Source organism: Watersipora subatra, chromosome 1 (genome assembly GCF_963576615.1).
Source record: "Watersipora subatra chromosome 1, tzWatSuba1.1, whole genome shotgun sequence".
Taxonomy (NCBI): domain Eukaryota; kingdom Metazoa; phylum Bryozoa; class Gymnolaemata; order Cheilostomatida; family Watersiporidae; genus Watersipora; species Watersipora subatra.
The window spans coordinates 14538436-14556981 of NC_088708.1; the positions used below are offsets into that span (position 1 = coordinate 14538436).

At 38.0% G+C, this 18546-nt stretch overlaps 1 protein-coding gene across 7 annotated transcripts in view; it reads right to left on the bottom strand.

Moving 5' to 3' along the window:
• LOC137410650 (pleckstrin homology domain-containing family A member 7-like) overlaps positions 1–18546 on the bottom strand; it is a 29055-nt gene that overhangs the window by 7596 nt on the left and 2913 nt on the right. For 3 of the 7 annotated variants that reach the window (XM_068096108.1, XM_068096107.1, XM_068096106.1), the window contains exons 4-18: positions 16480–16548; positions 15338–15571; positions 15080–15175; positions 14485–14620; positions 12981–13059; positions 12555–12765; positions 9178–9877; positions 7857–8273; positions 7322–7481; positions 5349–5425; positions 4163–4281; positions 3882–4032; positions 3627–3800; positions 2557–2679; positions 2186–2314 (exon numbers count right to left, since the gene is read on the bottom strand). In XM_068096108.1, coding sequence (XP_067952209.1) covers positions 2186–2314; positions 2557–2679; positions 3627–3800; positions 3882–4032; positions 4163–4281; positions 5349–5425; positions 7322–7481; positions 7857–8273; positions 9178–9877; positions 12555–12765; positions 12981–13059; positions 14485–14620; positions 15080–15175; positions 15338–15571; positions 16480–16548 — 2875 coding nt within the window. The remainder of the gene's footprint in view (positions 1–2185; positions 2315–2556; positions 2680–3626; positions 3801–3881; positions 4033–4162; positions 4282–5348; positions 5426–7321; positions 7482–7856; positions 8274–9177; positions 9878–12554; positions 12766–12980; positions 13060–14484; positions 14621–15079; positions 15176–15337; positions 15572–16479; positions 16549–18546) is intronic. The other 4 variants (XM_068096109.1, XM_068096110.1, XM_068096112.1 and 1 more) reach the window with 4 other exon arrangements.

Consider the following 18546-nt stretch of genomic DNA (forward strand, 5'->3'; position numbering starts at 1 on the left):
GGTGAGACAAGACTATCTATAAGTGAGTATATATAAGGTATACCATGTAGGGTGAGACAAGACTATCTATAAGTATATATAAGGTGTGATACGCAGGGCGAGACAAGCCTAGTCAGCAGAAAACAAGACAAGACTAGGCCTGCCTAAAGAATTGAGTGATTTAGCATGAATATGATTCAGATGAAGGCAAATGAACACTGACTCATTCCCATGAGATAAACTCATATAACTATGAAAATCTGTTATGGTGTTAATGATGCCATCTCTGTATTTACTAATGTGAAATCAGCAAATGACAGCAGTGTATCAGTTTCCCTGGCTAGTTTTGCAAAATGTCTGAGAGGCAGACTTGCTAATGCGGTAGATTCCAAACTCAATTGGCACATATCTGAGAATTGCACAATCCCATATTTAAATGTGTCACAACACGGTATGAGTTACCTACATAATGGCAAACAGTTGAAGCCTGTTTAACCAGGCCTTGAAAAGTCTACATGAACTATGGATTACCTCTACAATCAGTAGTTAGCATTCCAAACTAGCTAAGCTTTTTGTGCAAACTGCCTGAGTTATCTAATCGCTCCTTTCAATCAGCTGATCATGAGATCATCTAATAATCCCATCACTAACAATTGCTTCACTAGTAAATGCTGAAGGTGTAAGTGAATAAAGACGACTGTCCCAACATACGAAGAAATTGAAATACAAGAAAAATTCCGAGCATGTTTTTGCCTTGAGATACAAAACAAATTTGAGATATGCTCATATGAGACGGTTTCCGGTACAGCAGTCAAGCGGCCAAATATGCGAGAGGGCGCTTTTGAGAACAGCATTACATGTACTTGGTCTTGCTCGTCGAATAAAAAGGATTTAAACAGGCTGGCTAAAAGTGAAGGTGGGGCAAATAAAAAAAGGGGGACGAAAAGAGTCAAGCTAGAGAGACATGAAGACAAGTCTGGAAAAACATGAAAACAAAATTAAAACTAAGTTTGGAGTAAAGATTAAAACTTATTTTAAGAATGTCTAGTAAGTTAATGTTATTTAAGTTAGACTTAAAGTATATGTTATGTTACAGAGTGTCATAAAAGTGTAGCATGCCAAACGTGTCGCCGTGAAGTCTCTCTCACTCCGCCGTTTGCCACTACTGTCTGCCTCGAAGATAAGGAATTCCTCAGTACTGTACACAGTAATGCCATATTCTATTACAGATCATAACCACTAAATATGTATTTGTTACTTTGTGAGCATAGGTGGTAAATTAGAACAATTTTAAACATTTTTTTGCATAGTAATATACTGTTTTAGGTGTTTTTTGAAAGAGTGGTAACGGATTAATCTGGATTTAGTTATTTTGTATGCAAAAAATTGATTCGAGATACGAGTTAATTGCCATACGAGTCCAGTCCCAGAGCGCATTAAGCTTGTACCTCAAGGTTTTACTGTACTATAATAACTGCTTTCTGTATTTCAACTAGAATTATTGTTGCCTGCGTCATACACTAGCTATAGAGGCCGCAAAAGCAGCACCCCAACAAATTAGGTTAGTACACCAGTTGCTTACTAAAGACCTTATAAAAACTACAGATTTGCATTTGAAGAATTTGCACTGGTCAAGTTCATCACACCGTTGAACATGCCATTGATTTTGTCGCTACCGCAAGCCGATGTATCGGCTTTCACGGTAATGTAAGTACTGACCGTAAGCCGATGTATTGGCTTATCAATAGGGTTTCACTTTTTTTTTCATTACGAAGCCCACACATTAGCTAGACCAATCAAGTTTTGTCTCCAATAAAACAACCTTTAAGCTAATCACGTGCAACCAATAGAAAAATTTTTTGGCTCAACAATTCCATTTCTAACTATTTCTCAAAACGGGAAACCAGATCGTTTTCGTCATGGCAATAAAAAACACACCGCGTTCGTTCAACGCAAAGAAAGCGTCAGAAAGTTGGCAAGAGTGGGATTCACTAAACGATTTTATACTTATCTTGTAGAGAATTTTACAGTAAAACGATATCCATTTTACTTCTCGAAATATTGCTTAAATACTAGCGGTATATCAGATTTTCGAAAATGCGATTGAATTAATTGGGGCAGAATAATCGTTCGGTCAGAATTTAATGCGGTAGCGAAAGAGTTAACATTACCATTATTAATGAGTGTGTGCTTTCCTAAAACTTACCGTGTTGCGGACTCTGGCGGGTTCCCCGACTAGTTGCGATTTAATTGCCATCACTTCCTCCTGCAGCTTTGTGTTTTGAGTGGTCATTACGTCCATCTGCCGAAATTCTGCAGAAAGCTGCCTTCGAATCTGTGATGAAGTAGGATCAATTTAATGCTAGCATTCGGGAATAATGCAGAAACAATGAATCGGTTTACAGACAGTTGGAACAATCAAGTGAAGTTATCAAAGTTGAAACACCTATATCAAGCAATGAAAATAATGGTGTTTATGAAACAAAAATCTAGAGAGAGAACTTCAATCAACTCTATCAGCCAGGCAGAAATTTCTACCAACAACGCCTGGTCTCAATGATATCGTGAATAGCATGCCTGTGATAGATCAAACTCCATCCTCCGTTTGTCATCTAACATTCGATTGGTCACATGCAGAGGGTAGTTGTTGCCATGCTCCAGCAGATTTGTCACTTTTAATAACTCATCTTCTATTCCTCTCTACCCAAAAATAATTGGAATCATAATTATGGATAGGACAACTCCAATTTGTGGGAACATGAATGCTAAGCCTGATATTGTCTGATCTGTAATAACACCTACTTTTACTGATCACTAAGGCTAACAGTAATCCCATCACCCAGGAAATATGACTAGAATATCTAATCTATCCAATTGGAAAAGCATATATTGTGAATATATACTGCGTTACAGTTAAATTTACAAAAAGTGAAAATTTACCAATCAGTTAAGGAAGCACTTGTAAACAATATGATTTTAACCTTGCCATATAATGCAAACAGCAACGAGGTGGTTACCAATTATAGTTCAGGCAAGAAAGCTAGTCCGCATGCAAATACAGAATGCAGTAGAAAATTCTAACAGTGATGGCTGATGCAGTATACGGGCAGCAAAGAAAATATAGTCTATGCATTTAGTAAATGATAAACATGCAGGCCATTGTACACACAAAGTGCATGCCGCGCATCGCTAGAAGTGAATGTATTACGCATAGGGCACACAACTCCATTACAATAAGCCACCCTACCAGTACAGGAGAGCATTTTGGTACGAACAGTGCTAGGACTGCATCATCCTGCTCTCCTCACCTCCTTGACCTTTAGTATTCAGCAGAGTGATGATGAACAAACACTTGATGAACCTTTGTTTGCCTTGTATATGCATTGTAATACACTATCGGCATATTCTATTGTTAAACTATTGAGCTATTCTGTCTTGCCATCTATTGTATTATCCTCTTCTCATACTCGAATGAAGCGCTCTATTGTAATACCTCATTGTATCACGCACTCTATTGTCACATGCTATAAAATTAGTAATATTCTTCTCACATTACACTTAGAGGTTAATCATACCAAAGTTGAAAAGACAAAAGTAACACGTCATCAAAATGGTTTTTTTAAAACAAGAAAATGAAACATTCTCACCATTCTATCCTTGAGCTGAGCTATAGTCATAGAGTGTTTCTCTATGTTCTGCTCTGACCGATAAAGACTCTCTAGCTTTTTATCCAACTGCGATGTGTTGACCTTGGGAAGGTCGTCCCGAGTTGCAACCGGTATTTCTCTTCTTTCCATTTGTCTCAATGGCCTCTCCGCATTCTAAATGGAACGAGAAACACCTGCAGCTGAAGGCTAACACAACTTGAACAGCCTTTTAAAACTCTCTAGAATAAAACTCACCCCTTCCCCGGGAGTGCTGGACATCTTCACCATATTATCTACCAGTTGAATGAGCGGTCTGTGCATCTCTATTTGCTTCTCATTAGACGTGATGTACTCTTGCAGCGCTTGCATATCTCTTTGTATTGAATAACTGTTCTCTCTTCGAGCTCTGCAGTAATAGGGTGCAATGTTACAAGAGAGGTCTTTGTATGTTGCGTTTATTAATTACGGAGAATACCGAAACTAAAAAATGCACGTACAATTCACTGAGTAGATGGAGAAATGTTGGGAATACCTACTGTAGTCTATCAACTTCAGCCTTAGCTTGGCGCAGCTTACGCGATGCTTCTGCAATCGATGACTCAAACTGGGTCTGTTCCCGCCTCAGCTCTATCAGCAGCAGTACGAGCTCCTCTGACTGTAACACGCGTCGCTCATATTAAAGAAAATCAAATATGTTCCCCTTCTTACGCTCACTTAATAACACAAAATCATCAAAATCTGTTGCCCCAAACTCTTTGTAACTGAATTCGTAAATTTTGTATTTTTTTGTTATTTGTTGTAACTAAAGCCAACAAAACTCGTCCCACTAACCAGTTGAAAAAAAGAAAAATCTCATCCTTTTGACTATGATTGCGCAATCAAACTCGTATGTCATAAAACTTACTCATCAGGTCATTACAGTGTCAACTTCAATACTCAATCTTAAGTACATTAAGTAACACTTAACACTAAGTACAACCAAACACTGAACATCATGTGAGCGCAGAATATATGGTACTTGAATGTCAAAAATGACATCATAACGGAACACAGATATGTTTGGCTTTGTCAAATCTGGTTGAACCTATGAACCTTGACACAGTCTCCATAAGCTCAATATAAGAACAACTGCAATTTCGATAGTCATTAAAGCATTGGGTGCAATAACACCTGCACATCAAAAGTTCCTTGTCCAAATACCGGCAACAGTCAACATAAGTGGGTTGCAGAGAAGTGTGCTATTGGGAATGGCTAAGATCTTGAGGGAAGTGCTCAGACTCCCAGGTCTCTAGTAGGAGACCCGAACTTGAGTAGACATAACCACACACTTTATATATAACAATTTTATATATAGCCGATATATACTTATATATTTCTAAATATAAAAATAAATGTGTGTGTATATACACGTATATATAGAAGTTTGGAGATTGACACGATCAGTTACAAACAAATTTTCAATAGTAATAGTCAATGAGTGTGTGTATCCACTGATTTCACAAATATACAAGTAAAGTTTGACTTTTAAATCAACACTATATCTACTTCACAATATGTGAACATACCAACATAAGTTAAATATGTGTGTATATCAACATAACTTCAATATGTGTACATGTGAACATAACTTCAATGGCACAAAAAAGAAGTGATTTTAGAGGGATACAAGCAATGTCCAACATGAACCAGGCTTAAGTTGACAGAGCTTTAAATATAACTTACAGTTTTGCCAACCAAGTCATTAGAAGTGGGACGGCTGTGAGTCACCACTACAGGAGGAGGTTTGAAAGCAGGAACACCTTAAAACAGATTTGTAAGGTATCAGGAGACATAATCTAGACCAAATAGCCAATAAATACAAAAATTTTGTGCCGAGGACAATGGTTGATGCGGAATTTTAAACAAATCTTATCTGACAATGAAAATAGCTAAGGTTCTTATCTGAAACTTTACACTAGCCATGAACTCACTGCTACATCCACAAATCTATATATATAAATCTCAAAATCTGTCGTCTGTCCGTCCTTCGGTATGTCCAGCTATAGCTATTAAAATTCTGGAATTAAAAGTTTGCATTCTGCTGGATTTGAACTCACGAAGAACATAACCGAGGGTTCATAATCCAATTGTCTAACCACGAGTCTACAAAAGCTCTTACAATTTATAGCTCTTACTATACATGTATACTGCATACACCCTTTTCTTGATTGCACACACTAAATGACATAATCATTGAAACCCTATTAACTCTATGAAACGCAATTGTTTTTTGGGTTTTCGTTAACTTCTACTTCCGGTTTTTCGTAAGGTTCGATTGCTAAATCGCAGTCAAGGCTGACAATTGTATTATCTCGAGTAGGATAGCCTCTACATTCTCTCTCAGTTCGGTCAGACAAAGACAGTACGATATCTCATTTTTACATTTGTACCAGTATCAAGAGGTACCAGTATCGTCGTATTCAAAGTTTTGATGGGTATCTTCTGCTGTAACAGTAACATTTTTTTATACACACACGCTTCTATGCAGAAATTGTTATTATTAATTCAACATGTTCAGGATTTTTAATTTGTTTTCTCAGTTTGTATTAATTGTATCATTACCTAATCATCTTTTATTGTAATTGTAGCGAAACAGACTTAATTTAGCTATTACTTGCTAATTATTTCATATTTACATTTAAACCCTTTTGTAGTTGTTTTTTTAAACTTATTTGACCTGCACAAAAAATTTTCCTCATGATATGTAGTTTAAAAATTAGAATGGTAACTGTTGTTATATGTTAAATAAACTTTCTGCGTGCAAAGACTTTTATTACCCGAGCAATCACCTAGTTGCTAATAAAACAGACTCGGAATTCTTAGAAACTTAAGCGTAACGCAGAAGAAAAGACTACATTTTAAACCAATACATCTTTTTTCATCTTTCAAAATAAACGGGATACTGCTACAGACTATTTTTATAGCCTTAACAACAAAAAGCTATTCGTAGTTCTAATATTAGTAAAGGTGAAATTGACTTGATGTCATTTCTTTTTAACGAAGTGAAGCCATTACTAATAAGCACAGCACAGAACTACATTGTTACAACTGAAGGGTCAATAGGACACACACGCACCAAGAGATACTTATTATTGTGCGAACTTGACCTTAAAATGAGAAGCTATTTTCGCAATACTCTGCAATCCAATACTTTTATCTACTAAAAATATATAAACATTGTCCAAGAATCCCAACATTATCTTTGCGACAAGACTTCACTATAAATTTGTCAGTGCATTTTTCCAGTTTAGAAACCTTAAACAAGTTAGGTGGTTTAAATGTTTTAAAGAATTTTATACAGTCAATGGTAAAGGTAAATGCAACTCTCAACCCTTTGGAATTCTTTTACTGTAGGACTATTTGTTTAATATTCATTTCTAAAACAATGCAGGATTCTAGTGAAAAAAATAATTACACAACTATTTTCTGCAGAAGTGTTTAGTGTCCCCAAATGATCTATATAACATTGGAAAGGTTCGGAACTTGGAAAACTTTCAGGGAAGCAAAAGGCTGATTAGAATGCTATGCAGTGTAGTATGATTTTGAACTTCAGTAGAAAAGGAAAGACCATTAGAAAAGGAAAGACCGTACGATTTATGGTCTAGTTTGGAATAAAATCTTCATATAAAGCTGAAAACATTAAGAAAGAGGCTTACCAGTATTGTTAGCATGAGAAACATCATGCCCATTGACTTTAACATTGTTGTTACTATTGTTCGTGGACATCATAGGAGTTTGATTCGGGCGGTAGTTGATTGGCTGATGACCCTTAGCAGGAAAAGGGCCTCGCACAGACTGATGTCCGGCCTGTGATGTCTACAACATGAGGGCAAAACCTGAGACTCCAACCGCTATTATAACTTGAACTTAAGTCTTCATCTAGCAATCAAATATTGCCAAGTAGTGGATGATGTTGTGTACCAATCCTCATTCCAGTCAAGAAATCAGGAGTTACAGCGGTTAACATTGAGCGGTTTGTGTTAACAGGAGTTAACACAAGCCATTCTAGGAAATAAGAATGATTAGGAGCGATTGCCAGAAAGGTTAGAACCAGTATTAGCGGATTAGAAGTAGGAGAAGGCTGCAAGCTGTCAACAACGCTGCAGAAATATTCAAAGCCTGTTGTTAGAGAGTTAGCTGTAAATCACAATCACCCGCCACAGCACAAAATTCAGCCTTCACTCGCTATACCTGAAGCCAGTCAGGCTGCCGATATGGCACAGGAAATTGAAATATCAGAGGATCATCAACGCGCTTTGACGTGTTGGTTCGTGCCTGCAGCTCATCTCTCCACTTCTGTGGGTCAAGTGCGAACGAATGCGATTGACCTACACTTTCTGGGACCCTTCTTGGTTCTGTGATGTCACTTTCAGCACTGCCCATGTCAATATTACTTTGTTTAGGTACAAACTTCTCGGGACGAGGAGGCGGAGTGATCCTGTCCAAGTCATCAAGCGGAGGTGCGGTATGGCGATGTTCAATGTTGGAGGAAATGTTTTCATAGTGAGGCGGTCGATAAGTTGGGGTGTGAGGATTGTCCCGCCTCCATGGAGGACTCACCACAGATGGGGGTGTTCTTGGTTCACCTCTCACCGACACACCATTAGCCTAGATTAACCATGCCAAACCATTATACACTGAGTCACCGACACTCCTCACTCACCCTATTACTAAGCGAATGTATTATATTTTTGCTAGAGGTAGGAGCTAACGCTAGTCACAGTTATCAAATGTTGAAAAGCTAGCATGCAGGACTGAAGGTACATGTACAAAAGGTGGCACAATAGGTTCCTCTAAGAGCTGATGAAAGACCATGCAAACGATCTACAGTCCAACAACCAAAAGGTTTAGCTGATATTTATTAAAATAGACTTGACAATCTGTATAGAGAAAGAACGGACACACTGATTCTCACATGACATCAGGTAGAGCTGATATTTATTAAGAGAGACTTGACAATCTGTAGAGAGGAAGAGCAGACACACTGACTCTCACATGACATCAGATGGAGGTGATATTTATACAAAGAGACTTGACAATCTGTATAGAGAAAGAACGAACACACTGATTCTCACATGACATCAGGTGGAGGTGATATTTATACAAAGAGACTTGACAATCTGTAGAGAGGAAGAGCAGACACACTGACTCTCACATGACATCAGGTGGAGCTGATATTTATTAAAATAGACTTGACAATCTATAAAGAGGAAGAGCAGGCACACTGACTCTCACATGACATCAGGTGTAGCTGATATTTATTAAAATAGACTTGACAATCTGTAGAGAGGAAGAGCAGACACGCTGACTCTCACATGACATCAGGTGTTAGAATCAGAAACACTAAAGCTGATTACTGTTGAATTATTTTGTTAGTGCAAGTCGCAGGAGCGAAAGTCATCCTAAACAAGCCTGAGAATTCTCAAACAGTATTCTGATAAGGACGTTAAAAATGAGATTTCAGGCTTATCGAGATGAGAGTGTTAAGAGACTACATAGGCTGGTACATTACCCCCTCGTACTGCTGATAAGTGTCTCCATGCAGGGGCTGCTCTGCGCTATAGCCACTAGTGTAAGCCGCGCTATTTGAGCTTCTATCTCTATAAGACAAACTATGCTCATAGCCTGGCATTAGTGCAGAATAATCTCTAGCAGGCTCTCTATCTTCTCTATTAAGCGCATGCTGAGGCGGCGTGGCATCCACCCCGTAATCATTCATCATAGGGTAAGCAGGTCTGTGACCAGCTTGTAACTGGGAGTTCCTCTGTTCAGACATGGACTGCGGCTGAGGATAGTAACTGTTATTATAATGTTCATAGTCATAATTACTCGCCTTGTGAGATGATGGAGGGAGTTGTCCCGGCCCTGACTGGTACTCATAGTCATTATACTGGGGCACGGGTGGGGTATAAGACCTGCTGGCTATGTATGAATTATCCCTTTCATCATATGGCTCTCTCACCTGCCAGTCGGCCTCATATGGAGCAGAAGATGGACCAGCCCAATGATCCTCTGCCTCTGGTGATCTTGGGTCATTCCCTCTTACTACATTGTATGACTGAGGACGATTTTGAGATGAGCGCATAGGAGAAGCGACTGAGGAGTGAGGGGGTGCAGAAAAGCGATTACCGCTGCGCTGGTCATAAAATGGTGAGGCAACTCCAGGAGAGTCAGTACCATCGCCTTCAGTCCTGTTTGACTCTAGTGTGCCACTAAAATAGTAGTGAACATATTTGACGAACAAGTGTGTTTGGATCATATAGGATGCACAAGCATGTACAGCATAACCACATACAGTAGAGTCTCTATTTACGGAAAAACTCTACATAAAAAATTTTCATGTAGCGAAATGTCTTTTGGCAGAAATCTTCGTCTTACGAAGGATACGAAAGGTCGAAAAGCCTTTTGTAGTTTGTCCTGTTAGTTAGGTTCATGCCTTGACCCGTTTGCTTCTCGTGTGTACGACTTAGAACGTGCCTTATTCATTTTCTTTTTCTAGCAAGTCAGTAGATGACAGTGCTATATTTTCATCCGTTGTATAAATTAAAGTTATCATATATCGCATACATCACATACATGGTAGGACAACTTTTATTTCTAGCAATTCAAGTTCTGCGCTTGTGTATGATCAGTTCTTTAGTTCGCGCCCGTGTAAAATCTTTCTACTGTTTTTAAAAACATTCTGAACAAAACAAAACCAAGCCAACAATATAAGAACCATCTCTTCTAAACGCCATGCTCCAACTTCCTATGATATTTTCTTAGCCTTGTCTAAATGGCCAACCCCAAAGGTAAACAAACATATCGTTCATAGTTTTTATTAGTTATTTCTCTGTTGTCTCTTTTTCCGTTGTGTACTTTCTCTATTTATTATATAATAACATCTCTAACTTGTATTTGTCACAGGTTTTAACCATTACATATATTTATAGTTTATACTAATGTTATATCTGATTTTTGTAGATGCTTGAAACGGATTAGGATATTCATATGATAAAATGAGTTTCTAGTTACAAAATTTTCTACTGATAAAATGGCTTCCAGAACGAAATAATTTCGTAAGTAAAGGTTCCACTGTACTTTAAATGTAAAGTTTAAAAAAAAAGTAAAAATTTGATACAGTCAAGAAAATGGAAGCTGCACAACACATGTTATAGAGAAAAAACTGAATTGGGTACTTGAACAAACATCACTAGTAGCTCTGCAGCCAGTCCTTTGACGAGAAGTGAGTACAGTACAGTGCACCCTCAAGATAACCATTCTGATCCGTTCCAGGGTTGCCATAGTATGGTGAAAAAATCGTATGTAGATGTATAGAAACCATAGTAATAATATAATGCAACCATCCCATGGTAAAAAATCGTCAAAATTTTATATACAGACGGTTTCCAACCTACGAACGCGTTACGTTCCGAACGATTGTTCGTAAGGTGAATTTGTTCGTAAGTTGCTTCAGTGCTATATTTTGTATTATAATTTATGTTTAAGGCAAATAATACTTTGGTGGACGCCGGGCCATGACACTGCATTTCTTATTTATTGTCCTTTCTATTATAATGTTGTTTTAATCGTTATGCTATCACTTATCGTTGTTGTCTTATTTTTTGTATGTGTTGTCCGTTTATTATATCGTTGTTTCACTCGTTATGCTATTGTTATATCTGATATACCGTCATAACACCATCACTTATCGTCACTTAGATTGTTGTCTTACCAACGCGCTAGCGGTCCTATTCATTCACATTGTTAGCCGGTGTTCTTACCGTTTGCCGTTAGCCGGAACGGTTGATATTATTGTATATAAATGAGTGCGCGCATTTAGTTGAGCAGAGCAGATAGCCGTATGCTCCTCGGCTGATGAAATTTCCTTCGCTAATTAAAAGCTGAATGAAACTACAGGCACTCTCTTATCTTTATTTATTAGTAGAGATCTTGCCAAGTAAAGGCTGGCAAATCTCTTTACAATACGTATGTAAAGTTCAAACAAAGTTCAAACAAATAATTCGAAAGTTAATCGAGTTACGAACAATGTACATGCGCTCGTATGTACCGTTGTTCGTAACTCGAATGTTCGTAAGTAGGGAACCGTCTGTAAGTGCTGTACATATTAAAAACTAGTAACAAAATAGTATTATAACCTTAGTAACTATAGTTACATACCTACAGTAATTTTATTGTATTTATTGGTTATGATCTGCAATAAAATGTAACATTATAATGTACCAGTACGCACCGTAAAGAGTTCTTAGCTTTAAATAGACATACGTATAACATAAACTTTGAATTCACCTCAAATAAAATTAGCTTACCACACGCACACACACTTTAAGTTTTAGTATACATGTATTTTTAGTTATTTTACTGAATTTCAACTTTTTATCATTTGTATTTTATCACTAGTCGTTTCTGTTTTTCATTACGCTATAACTTTTAGCGTACATTTTAAAACCTTTGTCAACCTATTTCGGCAAAAAAGCCCGAACAATGCTGTATTCGTAATGAAATGGATTTGTTAGCAGGTTGAGAGAAGTTGTTGGACCACTGTTCGAAAGAATTGCAACTCCCACTTTCCTACTGATTTTCAAGGGAAAGCATTACTGTTTTATACGAGAATTTCCCAGCTGAGAGAAATCGGTCATCGTCTCTCTTTCAGACTTGTGAAAATGTTTTCATCAAACAGCATTTCGATGTCTTTATTATTTTGGCATATGTGATAAGCACACCGCCCAACAAATTTGAACTCGGGCGAAGATTCTGTTCAATTTGTATGGTGAAATAAGATTCACATGGTAGGTGAAAAAATCATCATGTTCCAATTTGTAAGGTAAAAAATCGTATATCAGGGTAATCGTATCCTGAGGGTGTACTGTATATCAAAAAATAGTTCACCTCTTGTCTCTGCTGTCTTTTTGCATAGCAGTAGCGAGCTGGAGTGCTGCCATCCAGTTATTCATACTCTCACGGTCTGGGGCTGCGAAGTATTGAGTCTTCATGTTCTCATGGGTGACCTTAAATCCTAATTCTTTCTTATACCTGTTTTCAGCTGACACTTTGTAACTCGGCAAGATGATAGAGTCAAGTATCTCGACTTCCTTCTCATCTAAACATAGTAAAAATGTCATTTAAATGTTTTGTCATAACTTTAAAGCTTCGAACATCTTTCATATTCATTACAGATTAAGCCACATTTTCCTTTTAAACTCACAGACATCTAGAGCACAGTTCAATCAATAAATATACAACCTATATGACATTTATAGTTGTATGAGGAATATCGAAGCTAGCCAAGCAGTAATTGTCTGTTCTTAGTTGTACCTTTATATGTGTAGAGACAGAACTCGGAGAGAACAAAGTATCTCCGTCTCCATGTTCTCACACCGGCAGGTCCACTTTCCTACAATTCAAAATAGGATGAATAGCAAGGATGAGCATGATGGCCTTTTGTAAATATTGACCATCATTTCTATCAGTACAAAATTTAATAAGTTCTGTCTATATGATAACTACTAGTTGAATGCCCTGCATTGCACGGATAATAAAAAACAGCTTATAAACATTACCTACATTACCTTGCCTACTACATTAAATTTACACTACATTCCCTGCAAATGTTTATAAGCTGTTTTTATTACCTGTGCAACGCCGGACATTCACCTAGTGAGGCTGGTAATCGTCGTGTGAAGCAACATCCTGATGCATATTTTAACCGATGTAATGAATATCTTCACCATTATTGATAACTATGCTCAGTGGAACGCCGTAGTTTATTGGATAAGCTCGAGGCTTCCAAAACTGAAAGTTCTGAGATCAAACCCTTTTCGTTACAAAAATGTTACGACCATAATTAGATGGTGGAGTGAGAGTTATATATAGAGATTAAATGACAGCAAAAGAAATAGCCGCAGATATGTGAGGCAGCAATATTCCATCACTTAATGTTTCAACATTTAGTTAGAAACACTATGAAACCACCAACATAGCAAGCAAAAATGTACGATCCTTTCCTTGATAACAATGATAAAGGCGCTGTTGCATTATGGGTACAAGGCAATGAGGAGCCTATACTATGGCTTTATGTTGTTACACTTTGCTTAAACAAACAATATTATTGGACACCTGCAACATCTTAACAATATGAATACGAGGGAGCTACCTAAACTGCTGAGGACAAGGAAAGGTGACTCCCATATACTGCATATTTGAAGTGTGACCTCGGTGCTTAAAGAACATGCATTTTAAGATTTTTACAATAAAGATATTTACAATAAAAATATTTTTACAATTTTTACATTTGTCTCTTTAGCCCGGCCGGTTTTGCAATATGTTCAAACGCAACTAATTACATGCTTTGATAGCAGTCTCTCACAATATTTCATATAAGCGCACCTCAACAAAATTCGTAGTTGTTAAATTTCCAACCCAGGTTATAAAGTGAAAGTGCATATCTGCGTTAATTAATATGATCGTTTTTCAAGCTTTATTGACTCAGCGTGTTTAGAGACGCTGCAATAGTGACATTGCTATGAGTAAAATGATATGTAACCATAGTAACAAAGCGAGAGAGACCTGAAGTATCAAGCGATGCGCTATAAAAACAAAACGAGCGAACTAAGAAAGTTTCTAGACTTAAATCACAGTAGAAGATATTTAGTGAAAATGAAAACGTCAGATACTAAGAAGTGTGAGAGTATCAACTTATATATACATTCCAAAGATATATTAGTCCAAATTGAAACACAACTATTTGACCAGAAATCACTATCACAATTATGTAGACTTTACAGCACTCTGAGCTCCTAAAATGCGAATGCAAACTTACAAATTTGTGAAGCCATCCTCTCATAGAGACGGGTAAATTCTGTGGTCGTTCTCTTACTTGTGGTCCATTCATCTTTTTCGTCGACGACTGCCGCTTCATTGAGCCTCGCTTGGAAGGCGAATGACTCAAACTTCGGCTAGAAATGGCAAAGTTAAGGTCAGCAAACAGTCAAGAAGAGATGGCTGAATGTATAAGTGCATACAAGACATCAGTACCCTGTTAAACCATGCAAAATCTAGACTACCAAAAAGCTGGCAAGACTTTAAAGGCAAATTTGCAAGCTAGACAAAGTAGTGATGCGGATGGATTTATTTTACACAGTTGACACATTTATTACACAGTTGACACATTTTATGGGCATGAAGATAACAGCTGCCTGAAAAGACATCATGGCATTCTGAACACAAACTACTTTGACATTTACTGAGTGCTTTAGTCAAAAATGTAGTTTTTGGCTGAGAAATATAGTGAGTCCAGGTTGAAGATCTGTCACTAAAAAAGTGCAATTATACGCATTGAACAGCATGCAGAGACGAGTAAAATCTAGCGACTAGGAAAGAGCAAGGCTGACGGATGGCAGACGTATGAAACTTACGCAGACTTAGATTTATTGGTTATGGGTGAGTTGGTAAGAAACTTTGGGTTAGCAGGAGACCCAAGTCTCGCTGTATACGGTGTAGCATTGTACGCGCTAAAATAAAATGTTACAAAGGAAATAATAAAATAATGGATGAACTGGATAGTGAGCATAACACAGTAAAAGCAAAGTTCATTGCATAAAGCCAGTCACCAAAGAGCAAAGGTGCTATAGCCAATAAGCAAGCGGTGACAGCAGACGTGTTTGAAGCCTTACACTGCTGTGTCAACCGGCTCCTTAATCTGACGCCCCTGAAATCCATGACCTTGACGGCCTTGCTGTCGTGGGGGCGCAAGGTGAGTTAGAGATCGTTGAAGATCTGGTTGCGCATCCAACCCGTCTGTCGAGCTACTGTATGGGTGATGGAACTGGCCCGGTGAGTCGGGCATGGAACAGTTAAGTTGATCAAGAGATCGGTTAGCTTGTGTTAAAGCCATCCCTTGGGTTGGTCTGAAAGTTGCAAGATAAAAAAGCGGTTGAGGGTTACTGACTGTTAGCCATTGAAGCCCTTGCTCATCTTCAACCCATAACAAAGTAAGACAAGTGGGTGAAAGAATTACATATGCAAATGTTAGGCAAAATTCGTGAGACAGTCAATAGGAATGCCCAGCTCAAAGATTACAAGATGATGAGAAGGTTAGGAGGCATGGGGTCACAGCACACTGAACCCTGTTGAAGAAGGTGCAATTGTAGAACCACAGGAAGGACTAACCTTTCACTGAGCACTTGGCAAAGCAGAAGCAAAGCGCATTAGAGGTCACACTGCACATTATAACCATCGAATCAGTATAGAGTTATGTGTTCATGCACACTTGTTTTACTAGAAATCAGACAGTAATTCTAGAGCTAACCAGCAAGGGAAAACAACTCACTCATCTAAGCGCACTACCACTACCTGACTGAGGTATCCAATGCATGCAGAGCTGGCATGGAAGAACCATGTTCTACATTCATACGTGTGGCAAATGGGTGAAGGACATCTATCTCCACACTGCATAAACAACACACAGCGCATAAAAATTGTCTAACAGACAGGTTGCGCTCTAAACCAGTTATTTATGGGCAATAAGTCCAAAAGGGATGAACCAAGAAGACGGTAGAAATGGACAGAATGTAGCAATAAATTATCTGGTTAGGTATACAAGATGAGATATGTGCGTTAGCGCTGTGGCATCACCTGCAGCCAGTAAAATGCATAACAAAGCGAAGCTTGACATAGACACTGCGGAATTCAAAATAAATAAACTGGGCAATGCGCTTGTAAGCTGATACTAGAGCAAGTAGGCCATCCATAGCGTGCAGTCATGGCGTGCGCAAACACTTGGGGTGTAGGAGACTAGCCAACACCGAATACTTGCCTTTCCGCTTTGTGGGCCTCGGCAACACCAGATCTGGGGTTGACAAACGTAGTCTGTCTGTTGTTGTGACTAAAAGGGATGAATAAGCGTATGTGAGACAATGCCACAATTATCATTTATGATAGGTCAGGTTAAAGATAGGATTATTGTTGCTTGGACAATGAAAAGTAAGGTGCACTTGAGTGCTGAAAGGATAAGTTAGGAAAGGAGGTAAGATTTGTGAATAACACATACACGATGAATTTTAATGCTTCCTATATGTTGATGCACGCCACAGCGTTTTAACAATGAAATGACTCATGAGGTGATAACTTATCCCAGTTTAACAACCTACATATTTTATTGCAGAAAGATCTGGAACTTCAGTCAAATAAAAACAAAAGGGCTATAAGAGCGACTTTTGGAAATTCTATATTCATCATAACAAACCTAAAACGAAAAAGGACATGATGTTAGATTTCCTCAAAGCATTTTAGGAATTTTTCATCAGGGTGTAACAGCATAATCAATGTTTATGACATCCATTCGTGACACGCTATACTCTATAATACACTGAGCTGTTGATACAGTATGCAATCCTAGTTTATTTGTAGGGCAGTATCATCAACCAAACCCACATCAACTAGGACAAGACATGCTGGCTACATCAGTGAACTTATCAGGGATATACTAGCTGTGGATGACCTCATTTTACAGGCAGCTCGTGGACAAGGCATCTATCAAGAAGAACACAGATGGAATAGCTTCATGAGGTATTCTTTGACTGGGATGATCGAATGCTAGCCAAACATTGATATAAACGCCGAGGCACCACATACAATGTTAGCGGCACCACATACAATGTTAGCGGCACCACATACAATGTTAGCGGCACCACATACAATGTTAGAGGCACCACATACAATGTTAGCGGCACCACATACAATGTTAGAGGCACCACATACAATGTTAGCGGCACCACATACAATGTTAGAGGCACCACATACAATGTTAGAGGCACCACATACAATGTTAGCTATGTTTGAAGATCTTTAAACTTGTATAAATTCACACACATATAGGAACTGTAATGAGACCATCTTGACGTAGAGACCATATTTACTTTAGGAGAAATAAGTCAGAATAGGGAGGCTAGAGGCTGGTTTGGGGACGACTCATGACAAACCATTCCGCAGAATAGCGACCAGACAATATTAACATGTTGGTGAGAAAGGGTGTGTTGCTTTGTGATGTCACTCCTAGACAGCTATAAACGACTAAACCAATAATCAGTGACCAAGGACATGAATGCAAACAGTTTACAAAGAATTAACTGAGTAGAAGCATAGAGTTAGTTATCTCTGTAGAAGATAACTCTATGGGTAGGAGTATGACTCATGAGAAATCAAGCAGAATGAATGAGCAATGTTGAGCGTGATAAACTAGTGTAACACTAACGAGTCAGCGCTTTTTAAATGTGTGACAAAATAATGCTACAAACTATAACTTCATCACAAACATAATTACACCATAATGTGTTTCTCATATTTGGATTTATGTCTAAAGCAAACTTAGAGTCACCACCCGTAGGCTGTCTTTGCACGATGACATGTTCATATGCTGCTGACATGAATGTTTGTCCTCCCTTCATAATACTTTATATTTGAAGCAGACAAGGAAAAAACACTTAAAATCCGGACTGTTTCATATTTCTAAGACTGTAAAAATTGAGAGATTTGTATGGTGATTTTACAACAATTTGAATTAAAACAAAATTTAGCCATTATAAACCGTCGCCTTTTAAAATATTCCAGCAGCGCTACAACAGACTAGTAGACAGCGACATTAGAAAGATTAAAATTCCTCAACAATGCAGTTGATAAACATAGGTTCAATAACCACAACCTACAGCTTTGGTTAGACAAGCTAATAACCACCCACAGTTATAAAAGTAATCATTTATATTTGTCCTTGACCTTGTGAGCATGCATGCTAATAATCTATAAAACATATAAATCATGATTAACATGAAAGTATTTGTCTTGTCATGGTTTTCTGTAAAATAAGTTAAGTGCGCTGCCGCCGTGA